We start from the raw sequence: 21,512 nt of genomic DNA on the forward strand, positions 1-21,512 counted from the left end.
AATGGCCTTCCTCTCTGTATCAGGAAGAGGTGTCACTCTGCTAAGGCAATCTCCTCTTCACCTCTGATTACTCTTCCTCTGCTCACTAAAGATCCCCCTAAGTTGTATTTTAGGACCTCTTCTCTGTGGGAGCAGATACGACCTTTCTGAGACCCATTCAGACCTCTTAAGACTGGTTATGGGACTTCGGTCATTACTGAGCATTCACCCAGTGAGACACACACTGGCAGGTACTGAAGACGCAGAGGTGAAAACCCCGCTCCCACCCGCTGCGACAACACAACTATAGATGATGCATCAGAATAAGGAGCAGTGAGTGTGTATCTTCCTGCAGGTAGAGAAATACATGATCCAGGATTGAGGGTGGACAGGAAAGGGTGCACACCTACCATTCAAGTATACTTTGCTAAAGTATACTTTTGTTTTTCCATAAATGTACAAACTTAATTCTTTTTAAAGATATCATAGTATTCTTATGTTGGTGTATTTTACTAGGTCTCTCAATGGACAATGACTTTTTATTCTTTTGATGTTTCAAACTGCTGCAGTGGTCATCCCTGTAAAGGTACCTTTGCTTACAAGTTTAAGTATTTCTGCAGTATGAATTCCTGGAAGTGTTACTGTTGAGTCAAGAGTGTATGCATGTTTCTCCAAATCGCCTTCAAAGGTGGTCGAACTTGGTACCTTTAAACCAGGTGGTGGGTAGAAAACAGCGGGTCCGGAGTAGTCCCGGCCTCCGAGCAGCAGGCGGCGCTGTAGATGCCTCTGCAAGGAAGCGGCGGGGGCCGCGCCTACCGACTTCCGGTAACTTCCGGTGCGGCGGCGCGCAGTGGGGCTGACTGGTGGCGGAGCGCGATGCCGTACGCCAACCAGCCCACCGTACGGATCACAGAGCTCACCGACGAGAATGTCAAGTTCATTATCGAGAATACCGACCTAGCGTAAGGCTGCTGAGGGAAGCGGCTGGCGGCTTTGGAGCGCTAGAGGCCCAAACCCGGGGGGTGGGGACGGCTCTGTGCCACGGCCTTCATTACTTTAGGAACCAGGGGGCGCGGGATCGGCTGCGGCCCTCACGCTGCTTGGTTTTCATCCCTCAGGGTGGCCAATTCTATTCGGAGGGTCTTCATCGCCGAGGTACCCGTAATAGGTAAGCGAGCCCCGCCTCCTCGTTGCTAGGGCTACCAGTCCTCCCCAGACTCACCGCCACCCCCTGGTCACCCCGCCGCACACACCTGCGGCTCCTGTCTCCTCTCCCGGGTTTGGACGGGGGCTGGGGCCGCTGACAAAACGGCGGTGCTGGAGACTTGATCGGACCCTGGGCCTCTTCTGGCCACCTCCCTGGCTCCCACGGGCCACTTAGGTCCACTCTGATGTTCGCGTTGGTGAAGAACATGGGTTCAGAAGGCTTCGAACTTGGGGTCGATACTGTTTTCACTTACTCTGGGTGTGAAACTTGGGAAAGTTTTTAAACGCTGGGCTGTAGTTGCCTCTAACATTGGGATGTTAACTGTACTTAACCAGGGTATGTTCTGTCCATTAAAGTATGTAGTTCTGTAAATATTGGCTGATTGATAATAAAATGTTAAATAGTGACATGGTCACTATACCATAAAATGAGATAGGAACTATGAGTCTATGTTACCTTTGTGAGGTTTCCTCCCAAGATTTAAGTACTGTACCCAAATAGTTTGTGTTCTTGGATTTGGCGTTGGCATGAATAGCAGATATAAGTGCTTCTCATGGAAATGTCCAGCTCAAAGAAACATGTTCCCGCTGCTGGACTAGTCTCTAAGTCATTGTTTTTCTGTGTGGTGCGGGGAACCCCTGCCCTAAATATTCCTGAGCAGGGAAGGGGTGTGTGGTGCATGTGGAAATGCAGATTCCTGGACCCCATTCTAGAGCTGTGTGAATCAGCACCCAGCGGCCAGGCCCAGGCCTCTGCAATTGAGTAAGCATCAGGTGATTCCTAAATCTTGAGAACCACTGCTCTAAGCCTTTATTTAGGTGAATTTGGTGGCTAAGCCGCATGTCTGCTTCTTTCACTTTTTAGCCATTGACTGGGTTCAAATTGATGCCAATTCCTCCGTCCTTCATGACGAATTCATCGCTCACAGGCTTGGTGAGTGCTTGGTTTTAGAAGGCGAAAGGGAGGGGGCTCTGCCTGGTGTCAGAGAGGGAGAGAGAGCCTCTCACTCTCAGCAGGACTTCTACGTTCTCCTATGGCGTGGCCACTTGGCCTTCTTCAAAGTGCTGTTCTCTGTCTTCCAGGATTAATTCCCCTCACTAGTGACGACATTGTGGACAAGCTGCAGTATTCCCGGGTATGCTGGGTGACCGCGTGGAGTGTGAGGTGGGGGAGGCGAGGGCCTTCCGTTCTCAGAAGGGTTTTCCTGACGTCTTGCTTCTGGCCTTTAGAAAGACAATATGGAGGTGTTGTCTGCAGCCCGAGGCAGGCATTGGTCCTTGGATCTGATGGGCCTCAGATGGATTAGTCCCACAGGGCATTAGGGAGTCTCTTCAGCCAGTCACACAGGAGGGGTGTATGCTAGAATGCCCATTTATATTAAACAGGGGGGCTGTTCCTTTTCAAAGTTTGCTCTGTTCAGGTTCTGCTTTCCCAAGTAGTTCTTCCCAGTGACGGGGACTGTGAAGCTAAAAGGCATCAAAAGAAGGTTGGGGGTGGGGCAGAGGGGGAGTACAGGAGAGGGAGTGGGAACTGTCCCACAGAGCAGCATGTGAAGGCCTGGAGTGCTCAGACTAGTAACTCACCCCACAGGCGATGTAGTTGGACTTGGCTGTCTTCCACCAGGGCTGTGTTTGCTCTCGGATGATACATTAGCAGACCTCGGACTGGGCAGAGCGGGACAGGATTAGATTACCTGCATCCGTTCCCCAGGACTACATTAGATAGGAGCTTGAGACTGTTCCTTCTTGAGGTTTGGGTGATCCTGGATCAGCTCATCTTCTAATTCCCAAGGGCATTTTATTTTTGTGGTGTCTAATTTGGTATGTTCTGTAGCTATATATACATATATATTTTATAAGAAACATTCAGTGAAGTGTGGAGCTAATATAACAGATACTTAGACTTCCACCCAACACCTTGTCATATTTTAACATTTTGCCCTATTTGCTTCACATCTCCAGATTTGTTTTTAAAAATAAAACATCACCGATATTGGACAGGTGTACAGCCAATTGAAGAGGAGTTTGGCAATATCTTGTATAAAGATATGCATGTCCTATGACCTAGCAATTCTTTCCGTTAAATTTCTTCTAGTATTACATTTACTGAAAGATGATATGGTATAGTTCCATTTTTTAATTTTTTTTTTATTTTTTGAAAGTCTACAGAAAAGTTGAAGAAACAGAAAAGAAATACTCATTTTTCACCTTTAGTTACCAATTGTTAATATTTTGCTACCTTTGCTTATTTCATATATATGTATACATATATTATATATATAATATATACATATAAAATGTATGTCTGTTACTGTTTTGCTGAACCATTTGAAAGAAAGTCCCAGGTACCCGGACACCTCTACCTACTTCAGCATGCATGTTCTAAGAATATTCTAAGATAGTTTCCTGCGCAACCACATGATTAGCATGCCTAAGAAAATTAGCACTAATTTATAATATCTGTGTCCAGTTCATAATCAAGATTTTCCTGTTTGTCCCCACAGTTGCCCTTCATTGTTTTTGTTTGTGGTCTGTGACCCATAAGATTTATATATTGCATTTGGTGTTCTCTTTCTTTAGTCTCTTTTCATCTTGACCAGACTCTACCTGTCATACTTATTTTTTTCTTTTTAAAGTTGGGTACCTTTTCCTATCTTTATCTCCTGTTACATTTGGATCCTCCCATTTCATATTTCTAAGAGTGAGTATTGCAGGTCTAGTATTCCCCCCTTACCTGTGTGGAACTGCGGACTGTCTGGGTGTGGCCTCTGGTTCTCCTTTGTCATCTCTGAAACATAAAAAGTAGTTTTCATTTTCCTCCCTGGAGCAAGGGGACAGCAGTTTGCCTGATGACATTCTAGTAACTCCTCGCCTGAAGTTAAACTGTAGCAGATAGTACCTGACTGAATAGAATGTTTTATGAATGGCAAACTTGATAATTATTAAAGCTAAGGGATGGTTACTTGGGTCTGTTATATTGGTTTTTGTGATTGTATGCAATTTTCCATAACAAAAAGCAGGGGTTTTTGTTTTGTTTTGTTTTTTGTATTTTTTCTGAGGTGAGAAACGGGTAGGGAGAGAGACAGACTCTCACATGCGCCTGACCAGGATCCACCCGGCATGCCCACCAGGGAGCAATGCTCTGCCCATCTAGGGCGTTGCTCTGTTGCAACTGGAGCCATTCTAGCGCCTGAGGTGGAGGCCATGGAGCCATCCTCAGCGCCCAGGCCAACTTTGCTCCAGTGGAGCCTTGGCTGCGGGAGGGGAAGAGAGAGATAGAGAGGAAGGAGAGGGGAAGGGGTGGAGAAGCAGATGGACACTTCTCCTGTGTGCCCTGGCCGAGTGTTTTTCTTTTTTAAGAAAAGGTCAGTAGCCTAGAACTTGAAAGGTACTTTTTTCCTGTGTTTTGCTTTATTTTATTTTAAATGAGGATTACCTTCCTGAACTAGTCCAGTTAGTTCCTGGGGGTGCTGAGATGTGAGCAATGTCTGCCAGGGCGGCCTGGCCGCTGGTGGGTGTGGGTGGAAGCCTGGGTGTCGGCATGTGTGGGTTGTCCCTAAACTGGAAAGTGCCTGCACTCAAGAAGGTCAGCAGACTGACACAGCTCCCAAGAGCCTGGAGACTGGTCCGCCCTTGCATAGATGAAGAAACATGAGGAGCTGGGCATCAGAAGCAGGGAGCTCAGGATCCACCATCGTCTTTGCGGACTCATTCTTGCTTGTCTTCCTGCCTCAGGACTGCACGTGCGAAGAGTTCTGTCCCGAGTGCTCGGTGGAGTTCACGCTTGACGTGCGGTGCAATGAAGACCAGACGCGGCACGTCACGTCTCGAGACCTCATCTCCAACAGCCCCCGGGTCATTCCGGTCAGTGTCTTAAGTACTCCCCCCCATTACTTTCCTCCCCCTGCCCTCAGCGGGCCAGCTGGGGTGGATTCTTATACTCCCAGGGCTACTGACCCTTGGGCTTGTAGGGCTCTGCCATGGGGAGTGTGCCCTCTGTCACCCAGGACCCTTTTGAAAGGCTGTCACAAAGTCATGAAGAAGAGGTTGGAGTGCTGTCACCGGCACAGTTCGGGCCCTGGTTTGGCAGGCTGGATCTGGACGAGATGGAAAGCAAGTCAGGAATAGTAGTCGTCACCAGGAGAGGTGACTGGGAGAGGACAGCTAACCAGTGTCTCTGTTTGGACCCCTCCAGGTGACATCCCGGAACCGAGATAATGACCCCAATGACTACGTGGAGCAGGACGGTAAGGGCCTGAGTGAGTGTGCCGATGTCCGTGTGAGTTGTCGCTTTGCCAAACAGCAGGAAGGCAGAGGCCAGCCAGCCTCGTGGTGCCCGGTCTTTCCCTCAGCTGTTTGTCCAGATGTGTGTGGTCTCCCAGTGGTACTGCAAGTCAGAAGCAGGGGGACCGTGCCTCTCCTGGCCCCTTGACTGACAGCCACCTCTCCCACAGACATCCTCATCGTCAAGCTGCGGAAGGGCCAGGAGCTGAGGCTTCACGCCTATGCCAAAAAGGGCTTCGGCAAGGAGCATGCTAAATGGAACCCGACCGCGGGGGTGGCTTTTGAATACGACCCCGACAACGCCCTGAGGCACACGGTGTACCCCAAGCCGGAGGAATGGTAGGCGGGAGTGGGTGCGGCAGACACGGCTCCTGTGACTGACACAGGCTCACAATGGGCACAGGTGTTCAGAAAGCGGCAGCAGCAACCCCCTGCGGTCCTGTGTTTGTCCCCAGGCCGAAGAGTGAGTACTCTGAGCTGGACGAGGACGAGTCACAGGCGCCTTACGACCCTAACGGCAAGCCGGAGAGGTGAGAGCCTGGTCCGGCCGGGAAGGCGGGGTTTCAGAGCGTCCTGTTCTGGCGCAGCTCTGAGTTAGGGGCCCCCTACCCTTGTGTCCCAGCTCTTGTTAGCTGCGGACGGATTGGAGACTGCGGAGCCCACGTTGGGCAAACCCAGGGGCAGGTCCTTGTCCTCCCTGAGTCACTGTGAGAAAGCAGGGCCTCCAGCTGGGTGCGCTGTTCCTATTCTGGTTTTCAACGTCCAAAGAAAGGGCCTGCCTGGGGCCGGAAACCGACCGAGCCTTAGCTGTGAGCATGCAGACTGCTCGCGCAGCCCTGCCCCTTGCGTCCCACTTCTCGTGTTTGAGGTGGCTGCAGCCTCTTCGAGGCCCTGTAATGACCGCTGTCCTAAGAGGATGGAGGCCAGCCCGGGGCAAGGTCGAGTTCCTGAGGGCGGCCATGGGCCAAGGTGGCTCTCACGGACCCTCCCTCAGGTTCTACTACAACGTGGAGTCCTGCGGCTCCCTGCGCCCCGAAACCATCGTCCTCTCCGCCCTCTCTGGGCTGAAGAAGAAGCTGAGCGACCTGCAGACCCAGCTGAGCCACGAGATCCAGAGCGACGTCCTAACCATAAACTAGCTGCTGTTCACCTGCGTTGGCGAGAAGGGGTACGAGCGCAGCGGTGTTTCCAGCGTCCCGAGACGGCTGGTTTCTGGGGCCTGGACTGCTGTTGCTTCCACCAGGCAAGCTGTCAGCACCAACTAGAGGTGGAGTGGGGGGGTTGGCCTCCAGCCTTGCCGGTCGCAGATAGATTACCAGGGTGCTGCTGGTATTGAGGCAGGACAGTCAGCACCCCTGGCCCTGCCTGCTAACTGCCAGCAGTCCCCAAAGCCCAGCCCCCATTTCCTAACCTGCCTGGAGGGGTCGTACTGCCTCCCTGCTGAAAACCACTGAGCTGCACCCTCCGCTCTTGGTCATTTCAGTTCTTTCTGTCCAAAAGTTGGATGTCCCCAGTTGTAGCCTAGGTTTCTGGTGTGCTAGAACTGAGTGCTAGAACTGTCATCCAGGCTGTCTACAAACCCGTCCCTGCTATTGACACTTCTCTCAAATCCCCATGTCACTAAGGTGAGAACAGTGTTGGAGCCTGGCTGCCCCTGCCCCCAAATAAACCCTGTGTTTCCCTCTGTACCCTCAGTCATGCCCTCACTGCCGTGATCTGATCCTTTAGTTTGGCGGTAGGCAGGGGAAGGGCGGCACGCGCCTAACGGAGGTCCGGCTCTGGCCCGGCAGACTGTAGGAAGGAACGTACCCAGAGCAGTTCATCAGCCGCCTGGCAGGCGGGAGAAAACCAGAGATACAGTACGGAAAGGAAGGGATATTCGTTAACAGTAGAGTTTTTATTTTTGGCAATAAAGAGCACAACATAATCTCCTTCATGCGTCATCGTGCCACTAGCTGAGCCAGCCAGCTCTGCCTCCCTCTCCGAGGCCTTGGCCCGGCTCTTCACGCTAGCTTATTCTTCTGGGTGGTCATTCCCTGGCCAGGCTCAGAGCTGAGCCGGCTGTGGAGGGGCCTCTTGCTTACCCTCCTCCTGCCACAACTTGAATAGTGGTTATTTACATCAAGATAACAAGGTCTGTTCCCACAAATCAAAATCCTAAAGTATTTAAAAAAAACATACACGCAACCAAAGGTTTGATGTGGATAGAAAGATAGCCCTTCTGCCCAGTAGTCAATAAATACCAGCACTAGAAAATCAATTGCTTTAATTGCATTTCAGCGGGGAGCCTCAGCACCATGTGGGGAGGAGGAAATGGGAAGGGCTGGTTTCTGAGTGCTTTCTGGCCACAGGGTGGCCACGCACGGAGAGGGACCCGCTGCTGGGGCCTGCCTACCCCAGGTCAGGGAGCAGGCGGTGGGGTGTTCCCACAGCGTCCTGCTGGGGACTGGCCATCCCCCCCTGACGGAGGCCACCAGCACCGCCCACCCACAGGATACCTTGTCAGCCTATAAGCGGGAAGGGGCCTGGGCAGCAATTTTCTTTTGCAAACCAGATTTTCACGTCAGGTGTCACCAAGTGGCACGGTGTAGGTGTGGATCCTTCCCGTGCCACTCGAGGCCCAGAGGACGGAGAGGCCACCTGCTGCCCTAGCCCTTGGCTGCCTGCAGAAAGTGCAGTCAGAGCGCCAGCTTGAGTTCTGATTGTCTCCCTCTGGCCCGGCAGCGGGAGGGCTGTACCATGGAGAACATTCAAAACTAGCCTGGACTGTGGCCTGGTCATGGGGTTGAAAATGTGTATGTGGTGGCAGGGAGAGACAGAGGGGAGTCTCATTAATATAGAACATGTCATAAGCCGTATATATTAAAATCATCGACAGTATACAGTCCCATGGCAGCGCCAGCCCTCACATGCTCAGGTGGTGTGGCCAGCCCTGTGCCTTGGTCCAGCCTCACCTATGGGGGCAAGGGAGGGACAGCTCGGTCCCTTTCACCAGGCTCTTGGCCACCAGCCCCCTGAGGCTGTGCACAGCGCGCTGCAGTCAGCCCTGCAGCGGGCAGCCCGTCATCACCAGCGCCCGCCAGCCCTGCCGTCACTGGGCGGGGGCCTGGGCCTCGCTGCTGTCCCCCTGGCTGGGCTTTGGCTTTAGCAGGATGAATCTGTTGAGGAGGTCCATTTCTGAGCTGGCCTGGGCTGTCCCATACCCCTCACCTGTGGACACAGAGGCAGGCTCAGGACTCCGGTCCAGGTCGAAAGACCGTGTCTTCCACAGAGCCTGGTGGCAGGTGTCGGCGGGGCACTGCAGGGACTCACCGGCACAGCTGGAGGCCTCGGCCATGTTCTGGGAGCCGGTGATGTGGTGCCAGTAGGCACTGCGGGGCAGCATGGTGGTGGGCGTGCAGGGGTAGGAGTAATGTTCCGTGCCCTTGTTCAGCAGCTGTGGGCCAGAGGGACCCTCCTATTAGCTGCCTATTGGTGGGGGTTTGTCCCCAAGCACCCCGCATGAGACTGCTTGCCTGTACTGTGCGCACACTAGTGGGACACCTGGCACACTCCAGGTGCTCAGCCTGCCCGCCCACCTGCCTCCCCCATCCCCTGGGTCAGGACGCCACCGCCTCACCCTCACATTCTTCTCCATCTCTAACAGGACCCGCTTGTGCTGCTCGGCGATGGCCAGGGTGGCACTGTGGACCCGCTGGTAAATCTGTTCTCCTTCCTGTGTCTGGAAGGTGTAGAGCCCTTCCCCAGCGTCACACATCCTGGGGACACAAGTGGCATGGAGAGCAAGGTGGTAGAAACCCCACCAAACATGCACATGCTTGGCAGGGCTGTCTCCCGGGGGTCTGGCCACACAGCTCCAATGCGCTGAGCATTTTTGATGTGCTGGGTGGTGATCTAAGTACTTTACAAGAATTAGCCCGTTCAGTTTTCTCTGCCACCCTCCAGTCTATGCACTAGCACAGTGTCCTCATTGTTAGGGGGTTTCTCAGGCCACCCGACAAGGAGGAAGCAAGCATACAGAAGGTTAGAGGACTACACAGATTTCAAGTCTAGTCCACACTATGGGTCACACGCTCCTCAGCACAATTCCATGAGGTTAGGGACTTTTCTTATGTCCTATTTGACAAATGAGGAAACTGAGGCTCAGGCCTACAATCCCAGAGCTAGTAAGTGCCAGTGCCAGCATATTTGAGCCCAAGCAATTCCATTTCGGTAAACTATCTCATTTGACCTGCCGCCACGAGCTTCAATTTCTTCATCTGTATAATGGGAATATGGGCCCTGGCTGAGTGCCTTCGTGGACAGAGCATCATCCCAGCATGCTGAGGTCAGGAGTTCGATCCCCGGTCAGGGCACATATGAGAAGCAACCAATGAGGGCACAACTAAATGAAACAACTAATTGGAACAATGAGTTGATATTTCCCTCTTTTCTCAAATCAGTGGAAAAGTTTTAAAATAAAATGGGAACATTATCTTTCCTTTTGGGTTGCTATGCCGATAAATAACTTAAGCCCCAGCACAGTGCCTGGCAGACAGTGACGGCAGCCCCCATCATGACCACGGTGGGACAGGGTGGGGAGGCAAAGAGGGTCCTACCGGCCAGCCTCGAAGGTAAAGCGTGTGGCGTCCCGGCCATAGCGGCGCAGTGAGCAGAGGGGCCACGAGACGAGCTTCACGCGGGGGTTGTGAACGTCCCAGAGGTAGATGTTCTCGTGGGTGATCTGCAGCTTGCACTCGCCATACACGTCCAGGTTGGGGCAGGGCAACAGGAAGACATTGAAACGATCTAGAGGGGAAGAGGAGGAGCGGGGCCTGCAGCTTCCCGTGGGGGGCCCTGCGCCCCCTCTCTCCCTCCACCAGCACCAAGCCTCACCTGTCTGCTCACACTGCACCCCTGGGGCCAGGAGGTCTGGCTCTCCCAGGCGGATGTCGTTGAGCCGCGAGCCCAGACATTCCACAGAGAGTGTCTTGTACCACTCCTCCGCCTCCAGCTCTGGAGGAAAGGGCACCTCGTCAGGCTGCCGGCTCGGGGTCACCCCACATCCCGCCCCACCTACTCAGCCTGAGTTAGCCCACCGTGCAAGGCTATTGGACTGCCTGCCTGCCCCACCGGGGGCCCGCCCACTCAGAGGCACCCAGCCACTGCTAGCCCGCGCTGCCTTCTCCCGACCGGACCCAGGGGCAGCTGGGTGGCGGTCTGCAGCCCCCGCTCCTCACCGGAGTCGCAGGTGAAGGTGCGGGCTGAGTCATCGGTGAAGATGATGGCCACCGCCTGCCTCTTGGTCTCCTTTGGGAGCCGCGTGACACACTTGACATTGCTGATCTCAGTCACCTGGGACAGCATCCACAAAAGACTCAGCCAGGGTAGAGCACCTCTGTCAGCAGTCCATAGCCTGCCACCCCCTGGAAGGGTGCTCTTAAGACCTCAGGACTCAAATCATCCTTGCTTACAGGTTAGGGGAGCTAGGACTCAGGCCCTCTAACCTTGGGGCAGCCTCGGAGGCACACCGACTTCTCGTCCGGATACTTCTCCAGCCGTTGAGGTCCCTTGCTGGAGGATTTCCGGAACACCAACCAGCACCTGCGGTAGATCTGTGGGACAAGACGGGAAAGGGATCAGGCTTCCCCCGCCAGCTCGCTTCCCTGGCCCGCTCCCACCACACACTGCCCTGCAGTTACCCCCACCTACCACAGGAGGCAGTGCTACACAGCCTTCCCGGGAGGCCCCCGCCCAGAGAAAACCTGGGGACTGTAGACACCAGGATGACACCCACTCGGGGAGAGTTCCCCTCCACACATTGAAAAGGCAGTCATTTCTTGGCTGGCTCCGAATGGCTGTTCCACAAAGGGTGTTCTCCATTTGCTGTGAGCTCAGCTCTGAGTGTACAGTTGTCCCTTGAACCACACAGGTTTGAACCACACGGGAGGTCCACTTATACCTGGATTTTTTTCAATAAATATACAGCCAGCCTTCTGTATCCTGGGTTTTGTAGGATCTGTTATCTGTGGTTGGGACTCTGTAGGTATGGAGGGCCGGCTGTACACACTATTCTATGCCATTTTATAGAAGAGACTTGAGAATAATATGCGGGTTTTGGTATCTGGGGTGGGGGGGCCTGGAACCAATCTCCTATGGATACTGAGAGACAGCTGAGGGGTCGAAAGCTTTCTACTGTGCAGTGGAGGGGGCTCGGTGCCCCTAACCTCCATATTGTTCAACTGTGACGTAAGTAGCCAACATTTATTGAGTGCCCCTTATTTCTTTTTGTTATTAATACTCTATATAATCTCAGGGTCACTCTTGAGCTTGATTTCACTATCTCCACTTTATAGGAAAGGAAACTGAGGCACCACAAAGTTAAGTAACAGCTAATAAATGGTAGAGTTAGTTTTTAAAACAGGCTGTCGCCCTGGCCGGTTGGCTCAGCGGTAGAGCGTCGGACTGGCGTGCGGGGGACCCGGGTTCGATTCCCGGCCAGGGCACATAGGAGAAGCGCCCATTTGCTTCTCCACCCCCACCCCCTCCTTCCTCTCTGTCTCTCTCTTCCCCTCCCGCAGCCAGGGCTCCATTGGAGCAAAGATGGCCCGGGTGCTGGGGATGGCTCCTTGGCCTCTGCCCCAGGCGCTAGAGTGGCTCTGGTTGCGGCAGAGCGACCCCCCGGAGGGGCAGAGCATCGCCCCCTGGTGGGCAGAGCGTCACCCCTGGTGGGCGTGCCGGGTGGATCCCAGTCGGGCGCATGTGGGAGTCTGTCTGACTGTCTCTCCCCGTTTCCAGCTTCAGAAAAGTACAAAAAGAAAAAAAGAAAAAAAAAAAGAAAAAACAAACAGGCTGTCTAGCTCTAGAACCGAGACCTGGAGCCCACCGCACACAAAGCTCTGCCAGGGCCCCAGCAGCCTCGGCCACGACAGGGAGCGTCCTAGGGACAGGAATTAGACACTTGCTGCTTCCCGGCCTGCACACCACCACAGCCCCTGTTCTCAGAGCCCGAGTCCAGGAACTTTCGCTCACACTCTTGTTATTCTCTAACTAACCCTGGGGTCTGGGGGCCAGAGTTAGCGCCTATTCCAGTTGCAAACGAGGGGCTGTCAAGGTAAAGGGACAGAGCCAAAAGCCTGGGGTTAGTTAGCCCTGAGCCTTCCCCAGCCAGGTTCCCCCTTGTCCAACCCCTGCACAACCTGTGCTTAAAACCACCCGAATTCTCTATAGCTTCTTGGACTCCTCCCTGGGGTCAAAGAGCCAGGGACAGAGCAGGGCATTGTCTCAGGCTACAGGGGCAAACTGGCTGATCAGACAATTTGAGGGGCAGCCCTAGCTACCTGCCCAGGTGGGCTGCTGAGTCTTTCTTCCATGGCCCCTCAGGCTCTCTTCCAGCCCAGAGTCTGGCTGGGATGTACCTAATCTTTCAGTGGGCACTCCAGAAGCCTACGGACCCCACTCCCCAGAAATCTCTGGTGCTCCTCACACTGGCAAACAGTAGGGAGACTGAGGGGCAGCCCAGAGCAGAGCAGAGCAGGTGAGAGGTCCTCTGAGCCTCAGCCCCAAGCCCCAAGCCCTCCCCAGCCCTGTTCTGCCATGCAGGCACCAGACCCTTAGCAGGTAGTCCCAGGGTACACGGGGTCTAGGCAGCCCCCATCCCATGATCCTGGCTGGGTTGCTGGCCTGTCTACCTAAACCACAGCGGGCCTCACCTCTCAGTCTGGGAGCTCCTTTAGGGCAAACACTGTATTTTATTCTCAGAACCCTCACTCACATCCTGGTAGCCTCATTAACAGAGCTCTGAATGACCATATGACGGGACTGTGAATGAATGGATAGATGGATGCATGACCCAGATATGCCCTGCCAGGCTGGGCTCTGTGCAGCCTGCAGTGTCAGGGGCAAAAGGCCCCGGGGGGGCCTGAGCACCCCGGTTGCTTGGTTACAGGGATACACACACACACACTCACAGAGCCCCAGGGAGCCACTGCGCTCAAGAGCCCTCCTTCCCCACTTCTCATAGGTCTTTGATCAGTACTTCAAAAACACTGCCACAGCTCTGCCTGTAGGATGGCCGGCAGGTAGGATGGGGGCTCCTGATCTTTCAGCCCCTCCCCCCTCACCTCTGTGGGCTGAAACCATAATGGCTGTCGTGGGGGTGACCTGCCGTCCCTCATATCAGGTCAGCATTAGGAAGCTGAATTCTCTGAGTTGGGGGGGGGGACCCCAGACTAGACCTAGCTATGCCCCACTCCCAACACCCCCTTCCCCTGGCTGTGCCCACCTTGAGATTCCCAGTCTACGGGAACAGGTCTGATACTGAGCCCCAAGAGGCCTGCCTTCCGGGTAAGCTTTGTCCTGGACAGGGCCTCGACCCAGCTGGCCCCCAGGGGCTGGCACAGTCTGGGTTCAGAGGAATGAGGGGCCGCAGTAGAAGCGGGCGCCCACCGGCTTGGCCTCCCAGCTCAGCCCCAGCCTTCCTCTCGTTCTGTGCTCCGAGCGGGTCCAGCCTTCTCTCAGGGTGGAAGCAGAATGGCTGACAGCCACCAGAGCCCAGTCTCCTGGGCTGGGGCCCAGGATGGGACACAAAGCCAAATTCAGATAAGGCTGCAAACACGCTCACCCGCTCAGCTGCTGGACCGACATACCCCAACAGGGCCTTCAGGCAGGAGGGGAGCCCCTCTCCAAGGCCAGCGCTGCTGCTCTGTCCTACATCAAGGGGTACCCAGGCAGGGGAGCTGGTAGAGAGCCCTGCTCCTCCCACACCGCACTCGGGCCAGCCGGGAAGCCTTGAGCAGTCCGATCTCACCCCCCCCCACACACACACACACACAAGGCCATGTGGGAGGGGAAGAGGAGGGCCCGGGCCCCAGGTAAAACACTAGACTAGGGCAACCTCAGTCACCAGGGTCTCAGTCCTACTGGGAGGGGGCCGGACCCCTCACCGGAGGTGGGGAGGGTGGGCAGAAGAATAGTAGCAACTCCTGGGCTATTCCACCAAGATCATTAAGTTGGTCCCTGGGGTCCCTGCTCCTGCCTTCTGGGGGGTCTTCTCCAGCAGGGGGTGGGACAGGATGCAGCCCAGGCCTGTCTGAGGTTTCATCTCCATGAACCCTCCAAGCCTCAGCTCCAGGCTGAGCACTGAGCACAGGGGGAGCAGCTTGGAGCCCTGGGCCCCAAGTTCTCATTCATAAACCACATAAACATTGGCCTCTGCATCCCTCACACCCCCACACCCCACAACCAGCCACTCTCCCTTTCAAACACTTCTTCAACAGTAAAAGCAATGACCAAAGGTAAACAAATAAATACCTGTACACAGAAAGCAAGGGAAGCAGGGGTCCCGGAAATACTTAAAAGAAAAGAGGCCAGGAGAGAGGAGGGAAGAAACAGGGAGGCGGCAGCAGGAGAAGGAGAGAGGGGAAGTGGGAAGATGGTCTCGGCGCAAACACAGCCCGGCGTTTCCAGTGCTCCGGGCCCCTGGCGACAACTTCAACAATAGCCAAGGAGCTGTCTGCCCATCGGCTGCCACCACTGGCCTAGCCGCTGGGATGCCAGCCAGTCCTGCTGGGGCGGGGGCTGCAGCAGGCAGGGCTGGCCCAGGCACATGCCAGCAGCCCACTGGCCAGTAGCCTGGAGACCACAAATGCGCGATACCGGGCTTCCAACCCCGACCCGCCAGGTTCCGGGCCAAGTCCTCTGCGCCTGTCCCTCGGCAGGGCCCTCGGAGGGCGGCTCACCCCCAGCTTCCTGCTCTTCATCTTCACGTAGCCCTGCTTGACGATGTCGTTGAAATTGGTCGCCATGGTTTCCCCACCTTCTCTTGGGCGCAGGGCCGGGCCGAGGCCGCGAGGGGAGGGATGCCCAGGTGGCCTCAGTTTCCAGCTCCTCCGGATCACCTGTTCGAGAAGCTCCTCCGCTCCTCCGGCGCTTCCTTCCGCACAGAGGCACAGAGGCCGAGCCGCGCTGCTCCTCACCTCGCCCGCCTCAGCATTGTTCTACCAGATCCTTCGCCCGGCGCCCGCTGAAAATAAAAACGACAGGGAGATTAGACAGTGACATCTTTCTCTTCCCTGGCTGTCTCGCTCCTTTTCCCTTCCTCTTCCCACACTCCTCCCTCCCTGCCTCCCCCTCCGCCCGCCCTTCTTCCTTCCCTTCCCTCCCCACCCCTGGACGACAGAACCATTCAGGAAAACCGAGGTGGAGGCAGCAGTGAGGAAAATGGTCCAGCCCAGTCCCCTCCCTCCAGGCGGGGGCTGTCAGTTAACCCCTTCCTGGGAGGGCCGCGCGGGCTCACTGCGGGGGAAGGTAGGGGCAGAGGAAGAGGTGTCCCGGGAAGGGGGCGGCTGTCCAGCCCTACTTCCTGTTACAACTTTGGGGCAGACTTAAGGCGACTTGCCCGCCCCCTCCCCCATGCACGGGAGCCCTGGGGGCGCCTTCCCAGAGATGGAGAGGTTCCCCAGGAGATGGCACGCTGAGTGACCCCCGCGCTCCCTGGTTAATTGTGTGGTCGGTCTCAGTGACCCCTGAATCCCTCTACCCCAACCCCTCCTATACCTGGTTCTCTCCAGCCCCAGGCAGGAAGCTGAGAGCTGTCACCCAGCCTACTCAGGCCCAGCTCCCAGCCCCTGGAACCTTCAGCAGTTCCTCTGGGTGTTGCTTCCTGGGAGGGAGGGCAGAGTCCAGGGGCGGGCCCCAGATCCGCCTGAGGAATGTGCTGGGTCTGCTGGAGGTGGCCACTGCGGGCGCAGACGCCTCCCCTGGCCCTGGTGCTGGGAAGGCCTGGGTCTGGCCAGGCCATGCAGCGCCCCCCCTGGCCTGAGCACGGGCAGGAGTTGACTGCAGGAAAAGCTAGCAGCCATCTGGGCCTGGGACAGGGGACACAGCAGGTGACAGTGAGGGGTGCCAAGGGGAAGTCAATATGGGGCCACTCAGAATCAGATAATGAACCAACAGATACTGAAGACTCAGACTGGGGGGGCGGGAAAAGGAGGAGTCTCAGCGATGACCCAGTTCGACATCCATTTCACAGATGGGAAAATAAAGTTGCCCAGAGAGGCTAAGCGGCACGGCTGAGGTCACACAGGAAGCCCGAGGCACAGCCAGGGACAAATGAGAAGTTTCGAAGTGGGTGATGGACGCAGGCCTAGGGGAGGAATGCCCTGCGACCATCTCTGGCCGCTTGCCACCACCTAAAGCCTTTCTGCCATCCCCACTCAGGGGCAGGGCGGTGCCAGCAACATGCCCCCCCATGTCTCCAGGATTGCTGAGTGGAAATGAGCAGCATTTTGGGGGTCAGCTGGGCACTTGTGCTGCCAGGACAGAGCCCGGGGCAGGCATGCTGCTGGATCTGCTGGCAGCTTGGCATTAATTACTCTCCTGGAGGCCTGTCTGTTGAGTGCCTAACAAGGAAACAGATGGGACTGCCCAGTGGGCACAAGCAAACAAGGTGGGGGGGGGTGGACAAAATAGGTAACACCCTCTTCAGTACCCCCGCAGCTGCCTCTATCCCAGCCCCTGGGGTCCAAGATCCTTCCAAGTGGGACAACCAAGTGTCTGCCCTCCTCCTGTGAAGTCTGGTCTGGGGTCCCCTCCCTGGCACTAGCTCCCAACAGCCCAGCCCCAGCTGAGGTCTGGCAATCAGAGGTGGGTCAATTTTCCCAGCCCTGTGTCTACTGCCTGCCCTTGGGGCCGCCTTGTCCCCATAGCAAAGACCAGCTCCATAAACCTCCCCTCCGAGAGGACAGCAGGCTGGCCCTGGGCTGTGAGGCCACAGCCGAAGCCCCTTTCAGAACACACCCACAAGGAAACACCAGGCCCTGGGGTACATTCGCGGTGGCCCGGGATGGGGCACAGCCGGGAGTGTGGGTCCAACTCGCCGGGTCATCTGGGTAAGCCATTTAACAGCTCTGTGCCTCATTTTCCCCATCAGTAAAAAGAAAAATGAGGATAAATCCACCTGTTTTAAACGAGAAAATAAATCCATGAGGCACCTGCCTGCCCACTTTGGAACCAGAGCTTCTGCCTCAAAAACTAGGGCTGTTTTCACTGCAAGAGCTGCTGCCCCACCAGAACCCAGCCGGAACCCACCTGCCCAGCGCAGGCCTCGCCTTCCTGGCGCCACCAGCTACCTTCCTAGTGGCATCCCCCCATGACTATGGCCACCAAACTCTCCAGAGCCACTGCCATGTCTGTCTATTGGCCCACCCCCACGCCCGTACCCCAGACCCTAGAGTCAGAACCACAGACACGGACCAGCAGGAGAGCAGCCCTCCCTGGGAAGCCTGGGCGGCAAGGGCCTTTAGTCCCAGGAGTCCTGCCCACTCAGCACCTAATGAAGTCTGCAAGAGCGGGCCCAGCCTGGGGCCCAATATGGCACAGCAAACGGGACTGGGAAGGTGGAGGGAGGGGGAAGAGGCAATGGGACCAGCCAGGCCCAGTGGGCATCGAGGAGAAGAGCTGGCTCGGCAGGCCAGGAGCCGGCCCGAGGTGCCCCAGTCCTGCCATCCCGGTGCCCCTGTCCCCTTGGCTCCTGAGCCTGCACCAGCTCTGCCTCTCACCAGCCTGTAGCAGCGAAGAAGGCCCCACTGATTCAGCTCTGAGCACCCAGAGAAGCTAGGCAGGGTGACCAGCAGCCCCCTCAACACTGTAGGGGGAACAAGGGCCCCTCATTTTTCCTCCCAGCCTGGCATCCTCACAGCTGAGAGGGTCAAACAGAAAGAGTACCAGGCCACCACAGGCTCCTTCACAGAGAGGATTGAGCTGCCCCCACCCCCTGGAAAGGGCAGATGTCCTGTGGGGAGGGCGCAGGGGTTCCCTAGTGCCTAGCAGAGGGGAGGGGAGGAAAGAGAAGAGGAGAGAGGGGAGGGAGGGGAAGGGAGTGGAGGGGAGGAGCTCCCCACCACACCTGCCCTATGGGGCAGCCTCCCTAAGCACTCCCTCCCAGCACCTGGATCCTGCCTGAAGGCTTTGGCTTCAGAACAAAAGCTACTCACTGCAGTTGGCAACCAATGACTTGAGCAGGAGTGGCTGCCTGCCTGGCTGGGCCTCCCCGCCCCATGACAGATCCCCATGACAGATCGGATCTTATCAGGGCTTCAGGGACATCCCTACCTGGACACCTGGCTCCCTGTTGTCTGTCTCCACCCCACAGCAAAGATCCTAAGGGCAGGATTCTCACCAGCACCAGGGTCATTCCCAGTCACCTGTGGTCTGGCCCTCTCTCCCCTAGTGTGATTGCTATCAAAGCCAGGAGGGTCCCCTTCCACCCCTCCCCCCACTATGCAAATCCCCACAAGGAACCGCCTCCTGAACTGCTGCAGGTCTCATCCAAGGTGGGTGGCAAAGAGATCAAATACCCAACCGGGCAGAGAAACCATGGAATGAGGAACATCTGAACAGTCCCTGTTCCCTGGGCCGTCAGTCAGAAAAGCAAGCGGCGCTGGGCCCAAACACCACTGCCACTCTGCTCTCTCCTGGTCCCCACCCACCCCGTTCTTGCCCCCGCTTCAGGCCACACTGGCCTTTCTTCTTTCTCAACATGTCTAACTCCTCCCTACACAAACCCACGAAGCTGTTCCTCACCAACAACTCTGTTCCCTCAAATGGTCCCAAGGTTCATTCTGCTGCTTCATTCCCGTCTCAACTCAGAGATCACCTCCTCCGAAGTGACTCCTTCCCTGGCCTAAGGAGCCGGACATTCAGCCTCTATTACTACATCCAGTTTCATTGTCCTCACCACATTCTCATTCCTTCATCAGCCCCTTGGCTATTCGGCAGCTCGGTCTCCTAGAACATCCTGGAAATGTCAATTCCCTGAAGCTCGGTCCTAGCACCTAGCATGGTGCCCAAGGCAGAGTGGGAGCTCGATATTTGAGGGTTGAAAGCATATTTCCCTCCAGGACTTGCCCTCCTCATCCTTTCACCCACTCCCACCTGGCCGAACCCAGCTCAACTTCCAGAGCTGTAACTTTCAGAGGTGCGTAAGCAGTGGCGGGATCCCACCTCGGGATCCCAGGCTGTTCCTGGTGCCAACCATCATGGCCAGAAAACTGTACCTCCTGGAGAACCAGCAGAATGCTGGACCCACAGTTTGGTTCATAGCTGCCTCAGGGAAGGGAACACTGCTGACACCGTGTCCAGGACCGGCCAGGTGGCTACCCCCTCTCCACCAGGACTGCTGGGTGAGGTCACGCGCAACCCTGCCTGGGAAGGAAAGGCTAGAAGTAACCAGCTTCCAGGCACAGAGAGGCAGGCAGCTGGCCAGGAAGGGGCACAGCTCCTGGGACCCGTCCCTGGTGGGTGGCGGGGGGGGGGGGGGGGTTCAGGGGCCAGGAATGGCCTGCATCCTTCTGAAAGGCACCAGGAAAGAATCCATGCTAAACTAGCCCAGCCTCTACTAGTGGCTGCTGGGATCTTGCAGGCCCTGGCCACCCAGGACTGCCAGACACCTACACCCCAAACCCCAAACCCTCCATCCACGTGTCCTGGCAACAGCGGCTTGGGACAGGCAGGCTGCACAGAGGCCCCACTCTGCTCACATCACCCAGGTGCCCAGACTCCCCTCCTGCCCCTTTGCGGTGACAGAAAGCGGGGACCTTGTGCAAGTAGGTGGGCAGAACCCCAGGGCCAGGGGAGAAAGGTTCAAGGACTGCAGGCAACTGCCATGAGTTTAAGTTGTAGGCGGGGGACCATTTGCAGGTGGGGTAGAGAATATGTGGTCTCTTGAAATTTGGGGGACCTGAGAGAGCAGGGAAGTGGGGGTTGGATGGCTGGGTTATGGCCCTTGGGGATGGCAGGTCCCGAGGCGGGGGACTCTGGGACCTGGGCTTCTCGGATGGGTGTATGTGGGGTAGGGGTGCGGTCAGGTCCCGACGCGGGCCCCTCTGCTGAGGGGAGTTCAGGGGGTAGCATCTAGGGCCCGGGCAGGTTCCCTGATTCCCTTCCTCCTCCTGTCCCCGAGCAGGAGGGACCTCTGGGCTCGGACTAGGACCCCACCTCCCCGCCTCGCGCGCCCTAGTTACCTGGAAGCCGTGGCCCGGGCAGGGGTCGCTGGCAGGGCGGGCGGCGGGCCAGACTCATGCCCGCGTCACGGCGGTGGCGGCGCCGGTCTCCGGGCGGGAACGGCGAGGGAGGCGCGGGCCGCCGCGCACCGACTCCGGCGGGGACTAGGGTGCGCCCCGCCCCGCCCCGCCCCGCGCGGCCCCGCCCCCGAGCGGCCCCGCCCCGCCCCGCGCGGCGCCGCCACCGCCGTATTCCTGAGCCACGGGACTCGCGCTGCCGCCGCCGCCGGCCTCCCCCAGCGCATCCCAGCTCGGTACCCGGGCTCAGCCCCACCGCTCTCCCTCTGGGCCCCAAATTCCAGCCTCGCATCTCCTCTCGGACGCTGAAAGCTGGACCCATCAGCTCCCAGCCCCCTAATCTCAGCTCCCAGCTTCTTCAGGGATGACACCCCCCCATGGCTACCCCGTCTCCTACAGAACTCCCAGGGCCGCAGAGCCTAGCCTCCCTCAGAAGCCTCAGTGACCTAGCTCGGGTTCCGCGCCCACCGCCCCACCCCACCCCCTACACACTATGGCAGCGCCATCAGTGCCTCCCTCCCGGATGTCAGCTCTCATAAAAGACTGCCAGCCTCTCCTTCTCTCCCCTGGCCTCCCTGACCGCAGAACACCGCGAACTCCCATCCTATGTCCCCTGAGACTTTGCCCTCAGGTCCAAACCCCGTTTCCCTTGGTCACCCCTAGCACACACACACACCTCACTGCCCTCTCAGGCCCCTGCAGGTGCGGAGTCGCTGCCCACCTGGGATCACACACCACAGGGCTCTTCTGTGCCAGGCAGCACAGGGAAGTCACCTAGGGCGTCTCCTCAGGGGTCAGTGCCCCACCCTCTGGTTTTCATGCCTGCGCCCTCTTACACCAGTGTTTCTCAAAGTGTCGTCCCTGGGCCAGAGGCACCAGAATCACCTTGACATTTGTTAGAAATGCAAACTCCCTAAAAAAGAAAAAGGAAAAGAAATGCAAACTCCCTGCCTCACCCCAGACCTATGACACCAGACTCTGGGA

The 21,512-nt window shown here is 56.7% G+C and overlaps 2 protein-coding genes across 5 annotated transcripts; one reads left to right on the plus strand and one right to left on the minus strand.

Annotated features, from left to right (window-relative positions):
* Positions 1 to 809: 809 nt before the first annotated feature.
* POLR2C (RNA polymerase II subunit C) lies at positions 810 to 7,401 on the plus strand. Its single transcript, XM_066242344.1, has 9 exons — positions 810 to 941; positions 1,098 to 1,147; positions 2,051 to 2,119; positions 2,269 to 2,321; positions 4,921 to 5,049; positions 5,381 to 5,432; positions 5,640 to 5,808; positions 5,925 to 5,999; positions 6,464 to 7,401. The coding sequence occupies exons 1-9, from the start codon at positions 856 to 858 to the stop codon at positions 6,606 to 6,608; spliced, it is 828 nt and encodes a 275-aa protein (XP_066098441.1). The 5' UTR covers positions 810 to 855; the 3' UTR covers positions 6,609 to 7,401.
* A 317-nt stretch (positions 7,402 to 7,718) lies between these two features.
* Positions 7,719 to 20,610, minus strand: DOK4 (docking protein 4). 4 transcript variants are annotated; one of them, XM_066242342.1, is made up of 9 exons: positions 16,006 to 16,115; positions 15,189 to 15,472; positions 10,956 to 11,063; positions 10,689 to 10,803; positions 10,345 to 10,464; positions 10,068 to 10,257; positions 9,095 to 9,227; positions 8,782 to 8,905; positions 7,719 to 8,679 (listed from the first exon to the last, which is right to left on the minus strand). In XM_066242342.1, exons 2-9 carry the CDS (start codon positions 15,252 to 15,254, stop codon positions 8,561 to 8,563), a joined length of 975 nt encoding a protein of 324 aa, XP_066098439.1. In that variant the 5' UTR covers positions 15,255 to 15,472; positions 16,006 to 16,115; the 3' UTR covers positions 7,719 to 8,560. The 4 variants fall into 4 exon arrangements, with proteins under 4 accessions (XP_066098439.1, XP_066098438.1, XP_066098437.1 ...); XM_066242341.1 differs by having other exon boundaries at positions 9,089 to 9,227; XM_066242340.1 differs by lacking the exon at positions 16,006 to 16,115 and adding an exon at positions 20,472 to 20,610 and having other exon boundaries at positions 7,719 to 8,905; positions 9,089 to 9,227.
* Positions 20,611 to 21,512: the final 902 nt, after the last annotated feature.

This window comes from Saccopteryx bilineata, chromosome 9, assembly GCF_036850765.1.
Source record: "Saccopteryx bilineata isolate mSacBil1 chromosome 9, mSacBil1_pri_phased_curated, whole genome shotgun sequence".
Classification (NCBI taxonomy): domain Eukaryota; kingdom Metazoa; phylum Chordata; class Mammalia; order Chiroptera; family Emballonuridae; genus Saccopteryx; species Saccopteryx bilineata.